At 35.3% G+C, this 16,217-nt stretch overlaps 3 protein-coding genes and 4 non-coding genes across 8 annotated transcripts; 4 read left to right on the top strand and 3 right to left on the bottom strand.

Moving 5' to 3' along the window:
• Positions 1-7: 7 nt before the first annotated feature.
• On the top strand, positions 8-1,540 carry LOC136410879 (glycosaminoglycan xylosylkinase homolog). The gene is made up of 4 exons (XM_066393238.1): positions 8-424; positions 590-1,014; positions 1,072-1,272; positions 1,357-1,540. The coding sequence occupies exons 1-4, from the start codon at positions 8-10 to the stop codon at positions 1,538-1,540; spliced, it is 1,227 nt and encodes a 408-aa protein (XP_066249335.1).
• Positions 1,541-1,916: 376 nt separating this feature from the next.
• On the bottom strand, positions 1,917-2,079 carry LOC136411221 (U1 spliceosomal RNA). The gene has a single exon (XR_010752317.1). It is a non-coding gene; the product is annotated as a U1 spliceosomal RNA (small nuclear RNA).
• A 342-nt stretch (positions 2,080-2,421) lies between these two features.
• LOC136410902 (uncharacterized) lies at positions 2,422-7,762 on the bottom strand. Its single transcript, XM_066393267.1, has 12 exons — positions 6,354-7,762; positions 5,634-5,853; positions 5,313-5,583; positions 5,105-5,256; positions 4,746-5,043; positions 4,540-4,692; positions 3,905-4,122; positions 3,572-3,848; positions 3,177-3,369; positions 2,934-3,123; positions 2,792-2,874; positions 2,422-2,736 (listed from the first exon to the last, which is right to left on the bottom strand). Exons 1-12 carry the CDS (start codon positions 7,730-7,732, stop codon positions 2,571-2,573), a joined length of 3,600 nt encoding a protein of 1,199 aa, XP_066249364.1. The 5' UTR covers positions 7,733-7,762; the 3' UTR covers positions 2,422-2,570.
• A 491-nt stretch (positions 7,763-8,253) lies between these two features.
• Positions 8,254-8,444, top strand: LOC136411209 (U2 spliceosomal RNA). The gene has a single exon (XR_010752306.1). It is a non-coding gene; the product is annotated as a U2 spliceosomal RNA (small nuclear RNA).
• Positions 8,445-9,153: 709 nt separating this feature from the next.
• On the top strand, positions 9,154-9,316 carry LOC136411223 (U1 spliceosomal RNA). The gene has a single exon (XR_010752319.1). It is a non-coding gene; the product is annotated as a U1 spliceosomal RNA (small nuclear RNA).
• Positions 9,317-10,288: 972 nt separating this feature from the next.
• Positions 10,289-10,409, top strand: LOC136411213 (U5 spliceosomal RNA). Its single transcript, XR_010752310.1, has one exon. It is a non-coding gene; the product is annotated as a U5 spliceosomal RNA (small nuclear RNA).
• Positions 10,410-11,637: 1,228 nt separating this feature from the next.
• Positions 11,638-16,168, bottom strand: Tmem214 (Transmembrane protein 214). Of its 2 annotated transcripts, none has more exons than XM_066393102.1 (7): positions 15,917-16,168; positions 15,085-15,260; positions 14,141-15,029; positions 13,940-14,079; positions 12,828-13,190; positions 12,604-12,722; positions 11,638-11,953 (listed from the first exon to the last, which is right to left on the bottom strand). In XM_066393102.1, the coding sequence occupies exons 1-7, from the start codon at positions 16,053-16,055 to the stop codon at positions 11,836-11,838; spliced, it is 1,944 nt and encodes a 647-aa protein (XP_066249199.1). In that variant the 5' UTR covers positions 16,056-16,168; the 3' UTR covers positions 11,638-11,835. The 2 variants fall into 2 exon arrangements, with proteins under 2 accessions (XP_066249199.1, XP_066249201.1); XM_066393104.1 differs by having other exon boundaries at positions 11,639-11,953; positions 12,828-13,187.
• Positions 16,169-16,217: the final 49 nt, after the last annotated feature.

Raw genomic sequence — 16,217 nt, 5'->3', positions numbered from 1 at the left:
CTCATAAATGTTCCGCAAAAAGACTGTAGTAGCACTAGGGCTTATAGTGATCTGTACGTTCTTTTTCATGATTCAATACCTCCTCAAGTTCCTGCCAAGCATTGAACCCCCCCTGAAGAGCAACTACGAAAAAATCAAAGAGGAAATTTATAAGGAGCTTTACAGATTAACATTAAAAAGTCCCATTCAAAGCTTGAATAAGACTGAAGTATTTTTAAGCAATTTACAAGACATTGCAGAATTATGGCAGTTAAATTATGAGAAGTTGTGGCTTGAGGCTCAAACGTGGCCCTCAGGTAATCAGCTAACAAACATATCAAGCCCCAATATTGGGAAGGTCTGGTTGGCTTTGAAAACAGCTAAAATTTTGAAAGCCGATGTGGATACAAGGGGCACCCAGCTGAAGCTTTTGCTTACTTTAAAGGTAACTAGGGAAAAGGTGTTGAAGGCAGAGCTGTTCGCTAGGGTCAAAAATATATTATTTAAATTGTGATTCAAGTTGTGTAAAATGTAAAACAAAATGTTTAACCCTATATACTCCAAAACCTGGCAACCCTATTTAACATAAACTCCAAAATAACTTTTTAAGGGAAATCAACAATGTGTCTTTAAGCCACAATGGTACGACAAAAGCAGGTTAATCGAAGGACCAGTTTATGCAGGTAAAGACCGGTATGGCTCTGAAATTACTGCCTTCTATCTCTCAGTCTTGCTTGACAAACCCTTGGTACCCCTGAGTGTGGAAAGAACTCTCTCTTTGAAATATGACATAATGCCTGTGGCATCAAAAAGGCTCCTAAACACCAGTTTTGAAATAAATAACAGAACTTGTGTATATGGAAAGTGCTACTATTGCCACAAAGAAGACCCTGTCTGTGATGATAATCAAAACTCCCTGACTGGAGCTGTGATACTTAATGTTAAAAAGAGCTTTAGCAATTATCGATCACCATGGCAACGCACGTACAAAAAAGGAAAATTGGCGGCGTGGGAGATTGACCCCAATTATTGCAAGTAAGAATCGTTTTTTGGCCTTTGGAATTTATTGTTTATAAGAGCTTTCTATTGCAGAAAAGTGAAGAGCAAATTGACCAAAAAGAGGATATTCGATTTGATTGATATTGCAGTTTTTGATTTTTTGATTCAAAATGGGGATAGACATCATTATGAGACCTTTGAAGACTCAATTGTGTGGGTGGATAATGGGAAAGGTTTGGGCAATCCCTATGTGCAACATATTGATATTTTGGCCCCTTTGTATCAATGTTGTATGTAAGTATTTTGAAAAACTATCAATTGATAATTAAAATAAAAGCTAGAGCTTAATAATTTTTCTTGGATTTTTATTTCTTCTAGGATGAGACGAAAATCATGGTTATCACTTCAATATTTAGCCGGAGGTACGCTTTCTAAGTACCTGAAATTAATGCCTGATATCCAAAATGTGCTGACTGATGCGCATTTAAAAGCTCTAGAAGAGAGACTACGCCTCGTTTTAGCTACAGTGGAATACTGTAGAAGAAGTGGGGACCGATTATAATACAAATTAAATAAATTATTTTAATAAACAAAAAATAATGTGTTAATTATTGTCAGGACATTATTTAGCAAAAGCAAAACCTGGGTTAAAATTTTTGCTTTGAAACAAATATCGTAAGCAGAAAAATACATTTACATGAGAATATTGTGCTTAATTATCAGTCTAAATAGTCAGAGGTAGCACACTATCCTATCCTGGGTGATTAGTAGTCTTATTCGAGTGCTTTTGCAGGTCTTGAAAATCTCTCGATATCGCTTGTACATCCTAAGGAGACCGAAACAAGGATTCATTTTCATCGCACCCTTATTCAGTTCATTAACACGAGGGTCTCATGTACGTAGTATTAATATGCACGTTATAAATTCACTTCGATTGAACCGGGACAGCGCGTACGCAGTCCCGACTACCAAAAATTACGCGCCCGAGTTATCCGCATTAGGGATAATCGCAGGGGTCAGCCCAACCGTGGTGCAATGGGAGGGCCTCACCCTGGGGGAACCGCCTTGTTGATCACGGTAACCCCTACGCCAGGTAAGTATGATTTTCGCAGTCTTTTAAAGAAATTTCAATAAAGGAGCCTTCCTATGTTTAGCATTGTATTCTTGTGGCGCCATCTATACGTATTTATGTCTAAACATAGAACGCTTCCCAACATTTCTGGCAATTATGGTGAATGCCGTATAATCACAAAATGTGAACACTTGAAACCATTTATTACCTATCAAAAATTCTACATTAGAACGTTTATTTACAATTTATTACTATTAATTGGAGGTAAAACCACTTTCTCATTGCCTTATTTTGTTTTAAATTTTGACCATTTCTTAATGTTGAGACCGATTTCCAAAAATAACACAAAATATGTTTTAATAGTCAATCTAATTCAATTATATAGTCTTAACAGTCAATCCTCAGCAACAAATAAGCACAATACCTCTTAAATTCTACATCACAGATGCGTTTACACAAAAGTAATAAGGAATAAATTAAACAACATAACGTTGATTTCTATTACCTAAAAAAGCAATGTCTATCCCACTGTGTTATCTTCCAAAATAGCATTCAAACTGTCGAGAATTTGATCCCAATTTGCGAGAAATTCAGGAATTTCTTCGCCTGCATAAGTGAGCTGGTGAACGAGATAATTGTATGACTTGTGGATCATTTTTTTACACTGCATTAAAAGCTCGGCTTCCCTGCAAATAAAGTAGAGTTCATCACTTAACCTTTCTGTTGAAACTATTTTAGTACCGTCGATCGCACAAGAATTGCAACTTCGTGTTTTTAATCCCCACAATCACCAAATTTTCTTCTACGCTATCCTCGGTTTTGGGCTAAAATCGGTTTAAAATTATAATTTATTATTTCTCTGAAATCTTTAGCAAAAAAAAACCTGAATGATTTCCAATTCTCCTCTACTAAACAACATGAGAGAAACTGCGGAGACTAAACTGCACTCCCGAACTACTGTTGCTCTTCTGACATTAGATCGAGTCTCCTGGATATACACCAAGAAATTAGAGGGAAACTTTTGTCTCTTGAAATTTACACTCTCCGAGGAAATAGAGGCTTTATGGTTGTGCCTAAAGGCACCAAAATTTTAATACTCTTGAGCTTTGAAAGAAAAAATCCTTACCTTGTGACCAACACATTGACGTTGGTTTTAAGCCGGTTTTTAACTATGTCCCAATTACGGTGCTCCAATACTTTCCCAGTACCCGAGTAAAGAACTGCTTTCACCAGCTCGTCATTATCGGAATATTGATCCGAAATCGCCATTGACTGACTAAGGCCTTTACTCAAGTACTCAAAGTGAACATCTTTGAGCTCTAAAAAGGACTTATAATGAGCGTTCAAAGATACGTCATTATCAGAAATCTCAATTTGCTATAAAAAGCAAATGCTTTCTCCTGTATAATTAATAATATACCTTCACCGAATTTGATAAATGAGTGTAGAGAGAAATACAACAAATATCAAATCTATGTTAGAAATTTACCTCATACCTAGTACATACAAGCAAATACTCACTGCTAACAAACTCCAATTTATAAGGCACCAAATTGCTCTGCTTACAAAAACGCTCCGCAGTGTAACTATCACTTTCTTCAGCCAATTCAAGCCACTTTTCATAAACCCTCATCAAGGCCAAGTGATCGGAGTTTTTGGAGAACTGAGATTTGACCTTTTTAATTTCATCCTTCGCAATCAAACTTAAAGAACCGAAAATTTCCGCTTCTGCAGAGAACAAAGTTACGATATCTAGTATTGGGGTAGCGCATTTGAAGATAACTCCATTCACCATTGCCTGAGTAGTTTAAATTGATAGAGAATATTTACGGTTAGACAATAAAACTAACTAACCTTGGCAAGACATGGTTCTAACTGGAAATTAACTAAAGTCTTCCCTAGAGGGGTTAATTTTTCATGTTCGTCTAATAAGTCGAGTTGCTTAAGCTCCTCTACGGCTTTACCCACTGCCGCCCTTTCAGGCGGGGTTATCAGACTGTCCATGAACTCGCTGGCCTGCATGTTATCGGTGAAAACTTTCGAATCGAGGACCACTTTGGTTAGGGATGTGTCTAAGAAACGAAGAGGGTTGGCTTAAACTAAAAGTTGAAATTCTCGATTTAAGATTTTTTTAACCTGAATTTGTCTGGTTTAAGTGACAAATTCAATCTACAAAACTAAAATTATTAATACAGTAGCGCCTTCATTACATCAAGAGTAAGTAGGTCCGGAATAGTTAGGTTAAAAAAAAAATGAATTAGTATTTGTGGCTTAAAAAATTAGGTATTAGTAATGAAACTGCTGTAGAAAACTCTCAATTTTCTACCAACGTGTAGAGCATTTGCAAAAATACTAAAACCAGTCTTACATTGCAAAAATCACGATTTACTAGGGCCAGAACTTTAGGATTTTATATGTATAACTAAAATTAACAAACCTTTTACATAAAAATGACAAATATTTTAAATATTACCAGAGAGATAACTTACTCAATATTTTGGGCGCAGAATACTCGGGCATCTTTTCGTATCTGTCTCTGGTATACAAATGGTAGGCCTCTCCAGGGGCGCATCTACCTGCCCTTCCGGCCCTTTGATTGGCACTGGCCTGCGATATCCATGCCATATCGATCACATTAATACCTTCAATTCTCAAAAGTCATTCACTCCTTCCACCACTCTCCGCTATTGCTCACCCTTATTGAAATCGAAGATCATGTCTTTGTGAGCCCCCGTATCGATTACATAAACCACGTCATCGATTGTAATGGAAGTCTCAGCTATATTCGTAGCCAGAATGATTTTCCGAATTCCTGGAGGAGGCTTTGAGAAGATTTTATATTGCTCTGAATCTTTGAGTTTTGAATGAAGCAAATGAACTACTGTATCATTGGAAAAGTTCAGAAGTTTCTGGATTTTGCTCAGATCCTCCCAGCCAGACAGAAACACTAGAATCGCTCCTTCAGGCTTGTTTTTATGGATGTGTTTGATGAGCTTCAAAAACAGTAATTTAATCATCAATTAGTGTGACTTAAAGCCGACTTAGAGGTAGTACCTGCACCACATCCTCATGGATGATCTGAGGTGCATCCTGTTCACATATTTTTGTGGTTTTTAAAAGACCCAAACCAGTGTCTTCCAAAAAGTGTTTTTTAACCGGAAAAGTGAAACCTGGTACGTTTAATATTGGGGCACCATCAAAATACTCTGTAAAATGTAGGTAAAAAATTAATTAGAATGTAAAGGATAAGACTCAAACACACCAGAAAAAGCCTCAGCATCAATGGTAGCACTCATGACTACCAGCTTAAAACTGTCATTTTCTCTTAATGCCCTCTTCAGAAGGTTCATCAATAAGTCAGTGTTGACGTCCCTCTCATGGGCCTCATCAAGCACCACGTGAGTGAATTTTGAAAGATTCGGGTCGCTTTGCAGGTGCCTCAACAAAATCCCAGTGGTACAGTACAAAATACGTCCAGTCCTCGGTTGAAAATTGGACTTTAAACGCACTTTGTAGCCCACTATTTCACCTAACTACAAATCGAGTGTGATTGATGGAAAATTAGAGGTTTTGGCATATCGACCTGTTCGTCTCTCTCATTGGCCACTCGTTCTGAAAGAGAGATAGCCGCTATGCGTCTCGGCTGAGTGACAGCGATACGGCAAGAGCTGTTATTTCCAGATGAAAGTTCTTTGAGCCACGATTCGAGGACATATTGAGGGATTCTTGACGATTTGCCGCAGCCTGGCTCGCCCTTTACGATTACAGTGTTGTTCTTCTGGATAAGTTGTATAAAGTCGTTTCTGGAGACAAATTGAGAGGTTAAAATTAACACTAACTGAGTTAAAGTCAATTTATCGTAGAGCTCATTAATTAAAAAGGGAAAGTTAAACATGATATAGCATCCATTTATCTTCTGAATATAAAACAAAGGTACAAATGGTCCTACTATAGCAGAAAATTTATGACAAAATCATATCTCAAGTGAATAAAAAAATTTGCAATGAAGTTTCTTTGACTCTAGCCTGTTAAACTAATGGTTTTCAGACAATTAAAGTGCCAACTTTCTACATTTAATAAAGGGCCTAAAAAGAGCCACGCAAACAAAAACCAGTGTTGACTGTTTTTTTCCAACTGAAATCTAAATAAAAATCCTAGCTAGAGGTACTTAGCTAATATTTGGAACTTCCTGTTATATCTCTGGCTCTCAAAGCAATCACAATGCTAATTTTCCCATTTTAATATGAAAAGTACCATCACAAATTTTCAGTATTAATTCTCATGTATAGTTGAAAAAACTCACTTGTACTTTGATATAGGCAGCACAACCTTCTCCCTGGCCAAGTACAAGTCAGTCCTCAAAGACCAGACCTTCTCTGTAAATTTCACTGAATCCGATCCCTCAACAAACCCTTCTTCCTCTAACCCATCTTCCAAATACCCCTGATAATTCACCTGCTCAACAACATCTTTCATATCTTTATTAAACACCTCAATTATATTCTCCAAGTTTTGGACAGTGCAGACACTCAGATTCACAACAGTCTGCTTTTGCTTTTTCAGCTTCCTAATGTCCTCTCTTTGATAGATCAGTGGTGTCCCTTCTGGAGATAGTCGCCCCAGCTTCTGAAGCACTTCCAAAGATTTTGCAGCTGCCATTTTACTGGCATCTTTCTTAGTTCTAGCTAGAGCAATAACTCTAATATTTTCTGGCCATTTTAAATTATAAGTGCATGTCCAAGGTACAGTATTATTTTTAGGCGTAGATTTATATAAGGGCTCTAATTTTAAGGACTTGTCTTTAAGCTCCTCAGACAGAATTGAGTAAAAATTATGGAGAGTGTTTTTTGGCATTGGGAATAGCTTGAAAATATGTCGCAATTCAGCTATGTGTTCCACTTTAACTTCTGTAGAAACCTGGCATTGACTTGATCTTTTCGGATCAATTTTATTGAGTAAATCTATGTCATTTTCATGTTCATGTATAAATGGCTCCTCCCTAGATTCTTCTATTGGATTTTCAATGTTATCATGTTTTGTAACTAGGGTTCTATGTAAAAGTTTTACCTGAGAGGAGCCTTTAATTTTTGCCAAGGTGCTTAGATGTGAGTTTTGATTGTGAAAGAAGCTCTGTTGCTTAGCTAAGAGTCTGCTGTTCAAACTTGCCTTTAATCTCATTCCTTTCTTCTCAGAAACACAACTATTAGCTAACTTAACTACTTTTACAAGATTTATATCAATTTTTGGCTTTGCAGCATAAGGCTTTCCAAAGGCTTTGTGTTCATTTCCCAGGCCATTATTTAATTGAAGTATTGAACTTACATCATGGTTAAAGGACTTTAAATTTAAAGAAACTGGATTTTCAGAGTTGCTTATTTTCTTGTGGTTCAACATACTCCCTAAATCATCTTTTTCTAAGCAATTTGTTTGAATTTCATTACATTCTAAATTTATCCTATGCATATATGAGCCTTCCTGAAATTGATTATGGCTTAAATTAGTTTTAGCCAAGTTCTCAACAGCCTCAAGTCTCCTTTCACAGTTTAATAATAGTTTGTCACTTTTACTTTCCATGATATCACAAGAGCTCCTGTATCTGGACCAAAAGATTCTTGAACACGTTTGAAAATTATGGTGGTAGTAACAAACCAGTGGTTGGTTAATACGTTTTAAAGTCAACATAGTGAATAATTTAGTTAATATTGCGGGGTCTTCGGAATATATAGTTAAAGAAAGGGCAAAAGTAAACTTTAAAAAACCTCAAAGGAGCATTCACTATAGATGAGAATGTGGGGTTATGTCATCGAAAACGTTTGAGGAACGGAGAAATGGTGTATATCTGGTTGTCTGCTTGGATTGATTGATTTTAGATCTAATTAGAGTTACAAGAAAAAAATGTAAACAATGTAAAAAAGGTAATGGAAATGTCTTGAAATATTAGGAAATAAAAAAAATTCTTTAAAAAATTCATGAAATTTTAATGGGGTTTTCTCGTCTTTTTTCAATAAGATTTTTTGGTTTTATCAATTTTTTCATGTAATGATGTGATGTTTCGCTTTGCCAGCGTAAGATAAATCAAATGTTCGTCTTCATTCCATGGTCGTTATATTTTAGTCTCATTCCAAGAGATGGAAGCACTTTATACAGTGCACGTTTGCCCGAAAAGAACTGGAATTGAATTGACGTCGAAAACTTAAACCGGTATCGCTTCTCGGCCTTTTGGCTAAGATCAAAGTGTAGTATCTGTTCTTATCAGCTTAATATCTGATACGCCCCGCATGCGGGGCCAGTATATTAAACTGATTTTTGGAAATTGACTGAGGTTAGGGGCTTGCTCCACCTCTGTCACGGGTTGGCCCAGTATTGCAGTACCGCTGGGATCGGCCCATTTTAAAGAAATACGAAATTAGGATTATAATACGCAAGTTATATTTGCAGTAACTTTAACTCATATGCAAGTTACAATTATTGTAACCCCCAAAATAATAAAAATCTATAGTACTTCTATTCATGTTTCAGTAATTTTACGTTTCATTGTAGAATTGTTCCAGTTAAATTTTCCACTGTATATACGTATGTATAACATATTCCCATTCAAGATTCTATCTAGAATATAATCCGAAGAAATACTACATGATTCTCCACTACATTAAGGTAGATACATTATTTTTTATTTCTATTAGTGAAAAAAATAAAAACGTCCCCCTGAATTTTGTTAAAAAAATGCTTATAAATGTACATGACTTGCAGGTATCTATGCATATATGGATATTTTTTAATACTCTACGAAATAAGTAGTTTCTTGCTAAAAACATGAAGATCCTCAGGAATAGCTTACTAAATAAACCATTTAGCAATCACCATAATCCCGTTCTAACAAATTTCCTCATTTCCAGTTTTGTTTCTTTTCAAATATCTATTTTACTCGATAAAACATAATTTCATGCGTTCACATTTTACCGTCTACCATTCACAATTGCCAGGAACTAACCTGAACTAACCTAACTAAAATTAACCACATAATAGTAGATGGCGCCATGTGGATTAAATGCTAGATGGAGAGTCACCGCTTCCTTGAATTGATCACCGAGATAAGGGAAATCATACTTACCTGGCGTAGGGGTTACCGTGATCAACAAAGCGGTTCCCCAGGGTGAGGTCCTCCCATTGCACTACGGTTGGGCTGACCCCTGCGATTATCCCTAATGCGGATAACTCGGGCGCGTAATTTTTGGTAGTCGGGAGTAGCGTACGCGCTGTCCCTGAATAAGCAAAATTTAAAAAAATCGGCTTGTTTTTGCCAGTTACAAAACAGGCTCGGTAGTTTCCGTTCCAGTAATACTTGATAGTAAAAATTCATGACCACAAATTACATAATGTGTGGTTACATTGATTGTCTCTCACTATGACTATGATGACTTGAAGGGAGCGTGAGCGGTTTATTCTCGGGAATAATAAATTTTCGACGATTGCATGTTGCAATCGCACAACAGTGAAAAACGTGGAACTGCACGTGGCTGTCACAATTCGAGTTTGTCTTAGTAATTTTCATGCCTCCTTGGCCATATTGTCATTATATTGGCTTAAGGCGATTTGGATTAAATATTCGCATCAAATCGTTTTAATTTGCAATTTTCCTAAAAATTGTAACAATTTAAATCACAAGCAACTTTTTCTTTTCGTGGGTAGCTACGCGCAATTTTAGCAACTTTTCTAATAATTTTCCGATTTCAATCTCACGCCGTCTGAAATGATTTATTCAATTTGTCCACTGCTCTTCCAGTTCAAAAGAGTTATTTAACATGCTATATGACATAATCCTGTAAAATGACTAGCGATTTCTAGCGACGTAGCTGAAACCTGTTTAGTAGGTTAGTTCAGGTTAGTTCAGTTATCCAAATACTTTAGTATTTAGTCAATCAATCCCTAGCTATACAAGTGGTTTTTTTATGTCTAGGGATAGGAAGAGCTTACCCTGATTTGAAAATTGTTCCAAAATATTCTTAGTTGTCTTCAATAGCCGTAATTTTGTTCAATATATTTATTTGTAATCTATACTTTTCGTTGCATCCAACATTGGTAAATTGAAGTGGATTAAAAAATTCGTATTGAACACAAATGGTCGTGAAATGACTAATTGCGTAAATGCTAAGTCCTAAGAGATGGCGCCACTTGTAGTAAGTTCCCTTATGAGAAAGAATTGGCTTATTGAATAGTTACAGGTCTAGGAGTAATTCGTTACCCTGGACTCTCTTCAAAGCGAATAAATCTTTCGCCTTTTACTAAAGATTTCCGTGGAGAGGGTCAATATAAATGGGTCTATAGTAATTTTTTTCAAGCCCGGCTTTTAAGCTGGGCGGTTTATTTAAATCCAAACAAAATACTTGTAGAAATTAGGTGCTATAGTCGCAGCCATATGGTGTAGTTTGGTTAGTTTTCAGCTCAAGCTTTGTCCAAAATTGATTTCCTTTTCATTTTACCATTACTACCCTGATTTTCCACTAGGCATACCTGCGTTTTTCAACATCGGAATAAAATGGTTAAATTCTACAAGCTTTAAACCTAGACTAGTAACATGGCAGATTAAGGCAAACCCGAACGTCAATCCTGTTAGGAAAACGTCTTGATATACAACACTAGTGATTTTTGCCTAGTAAGGGTGGGTAATGTATGTAGTGTGATGTGAAAGTAAGAATCCCGACGAATACTGAGATCAATGATTAATAGGCACCGGGTCCAAAATTTTAACTCCAGGTGTGTTTTTACCTCGGCTGAAGCACGGGGAATTTAAGATTTTTCCCCCGGGGTCAATAAAGAAAATTAAGTGATCGTTTTCAAAAGAACTTGAAAATTAATCGTTTTTAGGCCATGGTTATAGTGGATGCGTTTTTTAACCATCGTGCTGATGAATACGTTCAAACGCGTAGAAGCAAACAATATACATATACGATATTACGTACGAATAGTTCATTTGATTTGTTCGTAGAAGCAAAATGGATAGCGAAAAACTTGTCTGAAAATAATGTTGAGTAGATATGAAAGTAAACGACAGATATCACGAGACCTGGGAGAAAATTTGCAAGAATTCTGTATTTTCTAAAATTTAATTTCTTCTAGAACGTAAAAAAATGTCATTATAAAATATTCGCCAAATTTTATGGAATAGTAACGAAATTTTCCATTTGCCTTGATGCAAACATTTTATTGTGACTGACTCATCTACCCTTTCTAGTTAGTAAAATTTTAAATAACTAATAAAAAGTAATCATTAACTGTCCCTTTTGATAAACTATTTCGAATAGTAAATTAACATTCAAGAACCAAATGTACACGATCAATTTATCGTTTATCGTATTTGAAAAACTAGATTAATCTGTGGTATTCATCAGATAATTTAACTAGCATAATTACATTGAACATCATTTGGACATATTCGTCAGAAAACGCATCCATTATAACCGTAGCTTTAGGATACATTGGACTTAGATGGTGTTAAAAGTAGATAAATCATGTTTTTAGGTATTACCTTAAATATTGACCAAGAGCACCCAAGAACAAATTTTTCACATTTTTTTGCTAAAAAAATTTATTTCAACTTTAACAATACATTAAATAAATTAGAGTTGCTGTAAAACAAAATGCATTGAATCACTTAGGTAAGTATAATACACCCCACATATACCGGTATTTATGTATCTTAAAATTAAATGAAATATCCAGTATCGCAGACACTTGGAAAAATTGGTAAAAGAATTTAAAAGAAAAACCTAAAATTGCTTTGGGAGTTATTTGATAGTCTGGACTTTTTGGTATACCCAGTGGTAGTATTCCACAGCCTTCTCAGAGGTGGTGTTGTAGGCTCCTACTACTACTCGTTGGATGTTTTCAGGGGATAGTTGACCACTAAAAAACAAATTTGTACAATTGGAAATACTTATTTCAATAATATAGTTACGTTACACCTAGTTTCTAAGAATTATTTTGTGGGCATAAATAAACAAGTTACTTTTCTTGAAACAAAATAGAAAAATGGTCATTTTGTGATTAATTACTAAATATATATTTTTGCTAGAAGTTTTTTGATTTCTGTAAGTGTAATTACTAGAAATGACAATTACATATCTAGATTTAGGAAATTAGCAAAAATTTATTTACAATGCCATTAAAAAAAATATATATATCTACATAGAAAAATATGATTCGCTTTCCTCGTTTGTTTCCAATTATTATATTCCTCAATGGTATAATTTAAAAAATTGTTCTTTCTAATTAATGTAAAATAAGGGCATACATTTAGCTTAGGCTTACTTTTCCTGAAAATTTGCAGAGATTACCAGTGTTCTTTTCCTTTACATTATTCAACCACTTGAAAACAAAACCATAAATCCATTTACAAAATCATCACTAAGTACTTAGAAGTATTACTGATAGGAAAGAATATTTAATTATGAGATAATGCATTTTAAATTCAGCATAAAAACTTTGTTTACAAGTTTTAACTTTGATAACAACTTGTTTATTTTTAGTTAGTAATAAAAAAATAATATACTTACATAAAAACTTCTTTCTTTAAATAGTCTACTACAGTGCGATAATAATGTACTGACAAGTGGAGGGCCTTATTTAAAACCTCCTTTGTATTATCCAGTAGTCCTGGAGCATAATGGTCAATCTGTAAATCAATTAAAACCCTGACCAAGACAATCAATGAACCAGCAAAAATAGTGAAAGTGTCTAAAATTCTAGATTTCACTTTTTTTCCATTAATTCAACTTACCGAAGCAACAGCCAGTGGATACTTCTCATTGATAAAGCCCTTCCAGTTGCCTCGTGCAGTCTCCAAAGCATTAATTCCTAGCTTTACCAAATCACTGGATAGAGCACCATAAGGCTCAGCAACCTGTTTCACCTGCCCGTAACTATCTGGAATGCTCTGCTCCAACTTAGAGTCAACCCAAAGGGCAGCTTGTTGCACTTTTCCGCTTAAACGGAATAAGCACAAGTCATTCTTTGGCCTGTCTAAATTGATGAAGGGCTCCAACAGCACTGTCATACTGAAAGCGATGATAAATGAGGATAAAACGGCCCTACAGAGTCCGCGAGATTTCGGCTTGGTCTGCTTTTGTTCTTCTTGGGCCTCCTGAAAAGTTTAGGCTTAGATAAAAATGTTCCCTGAGCTTGTAAAATAAAGGATTGTGTTGAGAGTAGTTACCAAATGTGCCTGCAGTTTCCTCTCCTTTTTAGAAACCATTTCGTGCGTATTAATGTTTAGTCACAGATATAAAATTTGTTAGGTTTTTAAGTGTCACGCCACGTTAAAAACATGAAGCTAAAGCGTGTATATACAAATTATCGATCGCCTTGTCCGTTCGCTTTCGCCCCACAATTGTAACTTCTATAGGAATTCTGAACGCGCAGAAGCTTTGAATTAAGTTGCGCGCGCAATGCAACAGAAGTAGAAAGGGGCTTTCGCATTGTATCTGCACTACCAGTTTAAAGGTGCAAGATAATCCCACCAAAAATGAGAATGATATTGTTTTTGTTCGTACTAAACTTAGAGATACTAAATTTTATCTAAAGATGGATTTAATGGTTAAATGATCGTTATTCTAATAAGTTTACTAAGAACTTAAAGTATAGACATTGAAATACAGGATTGGCATTTTTATCATTTGAAACGCTAGTGATAGCGCAGATTATATTTTTGATAAATTCAAACAAACCTAAGTATTAATGTATCGTAAACACGGAAAATATTCCCTGGAATATAATTTCCATGAAAATCCAAAAACATTTTTTTTTAAATTGTACTTTTGTATGTAGGTCATTAAGTATACTACATTTATTTTGCAAGTTCAACAATTTTTTTATGAAACATTAAAAACTTACCTTCACAGCCTCAAGGGCCTCTTTCAGCCCTTCATCCTTCTTCTTCCTCCCTGACAACTCCGTATTTATACTGGAAAAGCTTAACAATAAATCCTTCAAGGAATTCCTCAAGGCAGGCTTAAGATTATTAGAATTCCTGGCTGAAAACGCTCATGAATTACATTCCAAAATAAAATAATTATACTTCTAGGACATACTTACTTATATATTTAAGTAATACTGCACTGGAAAGCAAATTTTTTGCATATATCTTATTCCATGCATTTAAAGTTGTTTGGTCTTTTGTAAAAATCTCTACAAGCACTTGACAAAGGCAATTTTGATATGCTTTAGTGTTTTGGCTCAGCCGCTTGATTAAGGGCTCTATAAGTCCATGGAAATTCTCTCTTTTGTTATTTAACAACTGTTGGCTTAATTTGGGAATGTTTTGCACCAAGTCTTTTTGGAGCTCTAAGGGAAAGTTCTTTTTATTGGAAAATATTGTATCAAGGATTAGAAGGTATTGGTCTCTAGTTAGAGGTGCTTTGTGGTCCCTGTTAGTCAATTCCAAGAGGTATTTAACAATATATTTGGAGTAATTTTTCATTTCAAGCAAAGGCAACTTTAAGTCCTCAAACACTTTTAAACCGCAATGAAAATCATTTACCCCGACATGACCTACAGCCCACAATATAGATAAGGCAACATTTGCTCGGTTTTGATAAGAGTTTCTTAGAGAGACATGTTTGGACAAATTTTCTGTTACAAGTTTTGGTTCATTCAAAGCAATATACTGTAGAAAAAATCTGTAACCAACGGCTGGAAGCCCTTTACTTAGATCAGTAACCATTGAGGTTAGGGCTATATCGAAGTATAGCTGACTATTGCTCTTGCCAGCCTCTTTAATAGCTTTCTCTATGATTGCCTTTAAATTTGCAGGCATAACATTTAAAGGGTAACCTAAGGGTTTGCTCGAAAATACGGGATCTTGTATCTCAATAGGGATTTTTTGGTTTAAAAATTGTGTGAGGTCTTTGAGCCATACAATTGGGGTGTCAGGAAAAGCAGTTTTTGAGCGGTTGTAAACTAAATGGAACTCTTCAGTGGTAATCTGAAATTTGTTATTTTTTAATAGATAAAATTTTAAAGGAAAATTTAAGGCTTACAGAATGTAGACCAGCTTCAATGGATTTTGGAGGTTTGGGCTTGGGGGGCTCTGCAGGAGGTTTGCTGGACTTTTTTTCAGGTTTCTTGGTCTCAGTAGGTTTAGTTTTTTCATGGGGTTTGTTTTCTTTATTGGTTGGTTTTCCTGAGTAGAGGTTCTGAACCTGAGACTTTGGTACTGCAAAAATGATACAAGTAGAGAGATTAAACACAAAAACAATGTTAGAAATTACTGCATCAAATTTAGACAATTATACCTGGTGATAATGATTTAATAAGGACAGAAAATTAAGAGTATATGGCTGCTTTACAAAGTTATTAAAACGTTGGGAACAGCTTTAACTGAGAAAAGTTAAATGCAGATTAACAAATACTCTATATAAGGGGTGCTCCCCTCCCTTGATTACAAGATAACAAACATATAGCACAAAGTCCATAAGAGCATATTTATTATGAAACCATCTCATTCTTGAAGTACCTACAGGATGTTACAATTCAACTTTTTTTAAGCTTTTGAACCCAAAAATACCACAAAACAGCAGGTGTGCTATTTAAAAACCAAATGTTAGCACCCCATACTACAAGGGTAACTGAAAAGTATCAATTAGCCTGAAAAATGTGTAATACATTGTCTATGTTTTGTAGTATAAGGGGTCCAAATTTCAAACCCAGATGTTGATTACTGCACAAAACAGTCATGAATCAAGCTGTATATTTGAGGGAATCAATTCACAATCCTCAGAAATTCTCCACAATCAATAGAAATAATTACGCATGACCCAAAGGGGTAACTTACAGTAATTCAGAATAAAAAAGGATCGGATAAATACTTACAAACGTCCTCAATTCTGACTCCATTCAAGATGTTACTTTTCTTTCCTTTGAAGTCAGGCTGTTTATTGTTCTCTTTAGGAACTGGAAGCTTGCTGCGCTTGTCGTTTTTGCCTCGTACAACTTCCCACTGTCCAGACATGATTTGCCAGTTAAAGAAATATCTCAAATGTAACGAGAAAATGAGAAATAATCAGACAAATGTTGGACACAAAATTAAAAGTGAAGGGTAACCTCAAAACTGGTGAAACCGAAACAGTTTGATGACGTGACATAGAACGTCCCTCCACGTCATTTTTAGGGA

This window comes from Euwallacea similis, chromosome 9 (genome assembly GCF_039881205.1).
Source record: "Euwallacea similis isolate ESF13 chromosome 9, ESF131.1, whole genome shotgun sequence".
Classification (NCBI taxonomy): Eukaryota; Metazoa; Arthropoda; class Insecta; order Coleoptera; family Curculionidae; genus Euwallacea; species Euwallacea similis.
The sequence above is the reverse complement of the archived record's forward strand: the minus strand, read 5'-3'. Positions and strand labels throughout refer to the sequence as shown.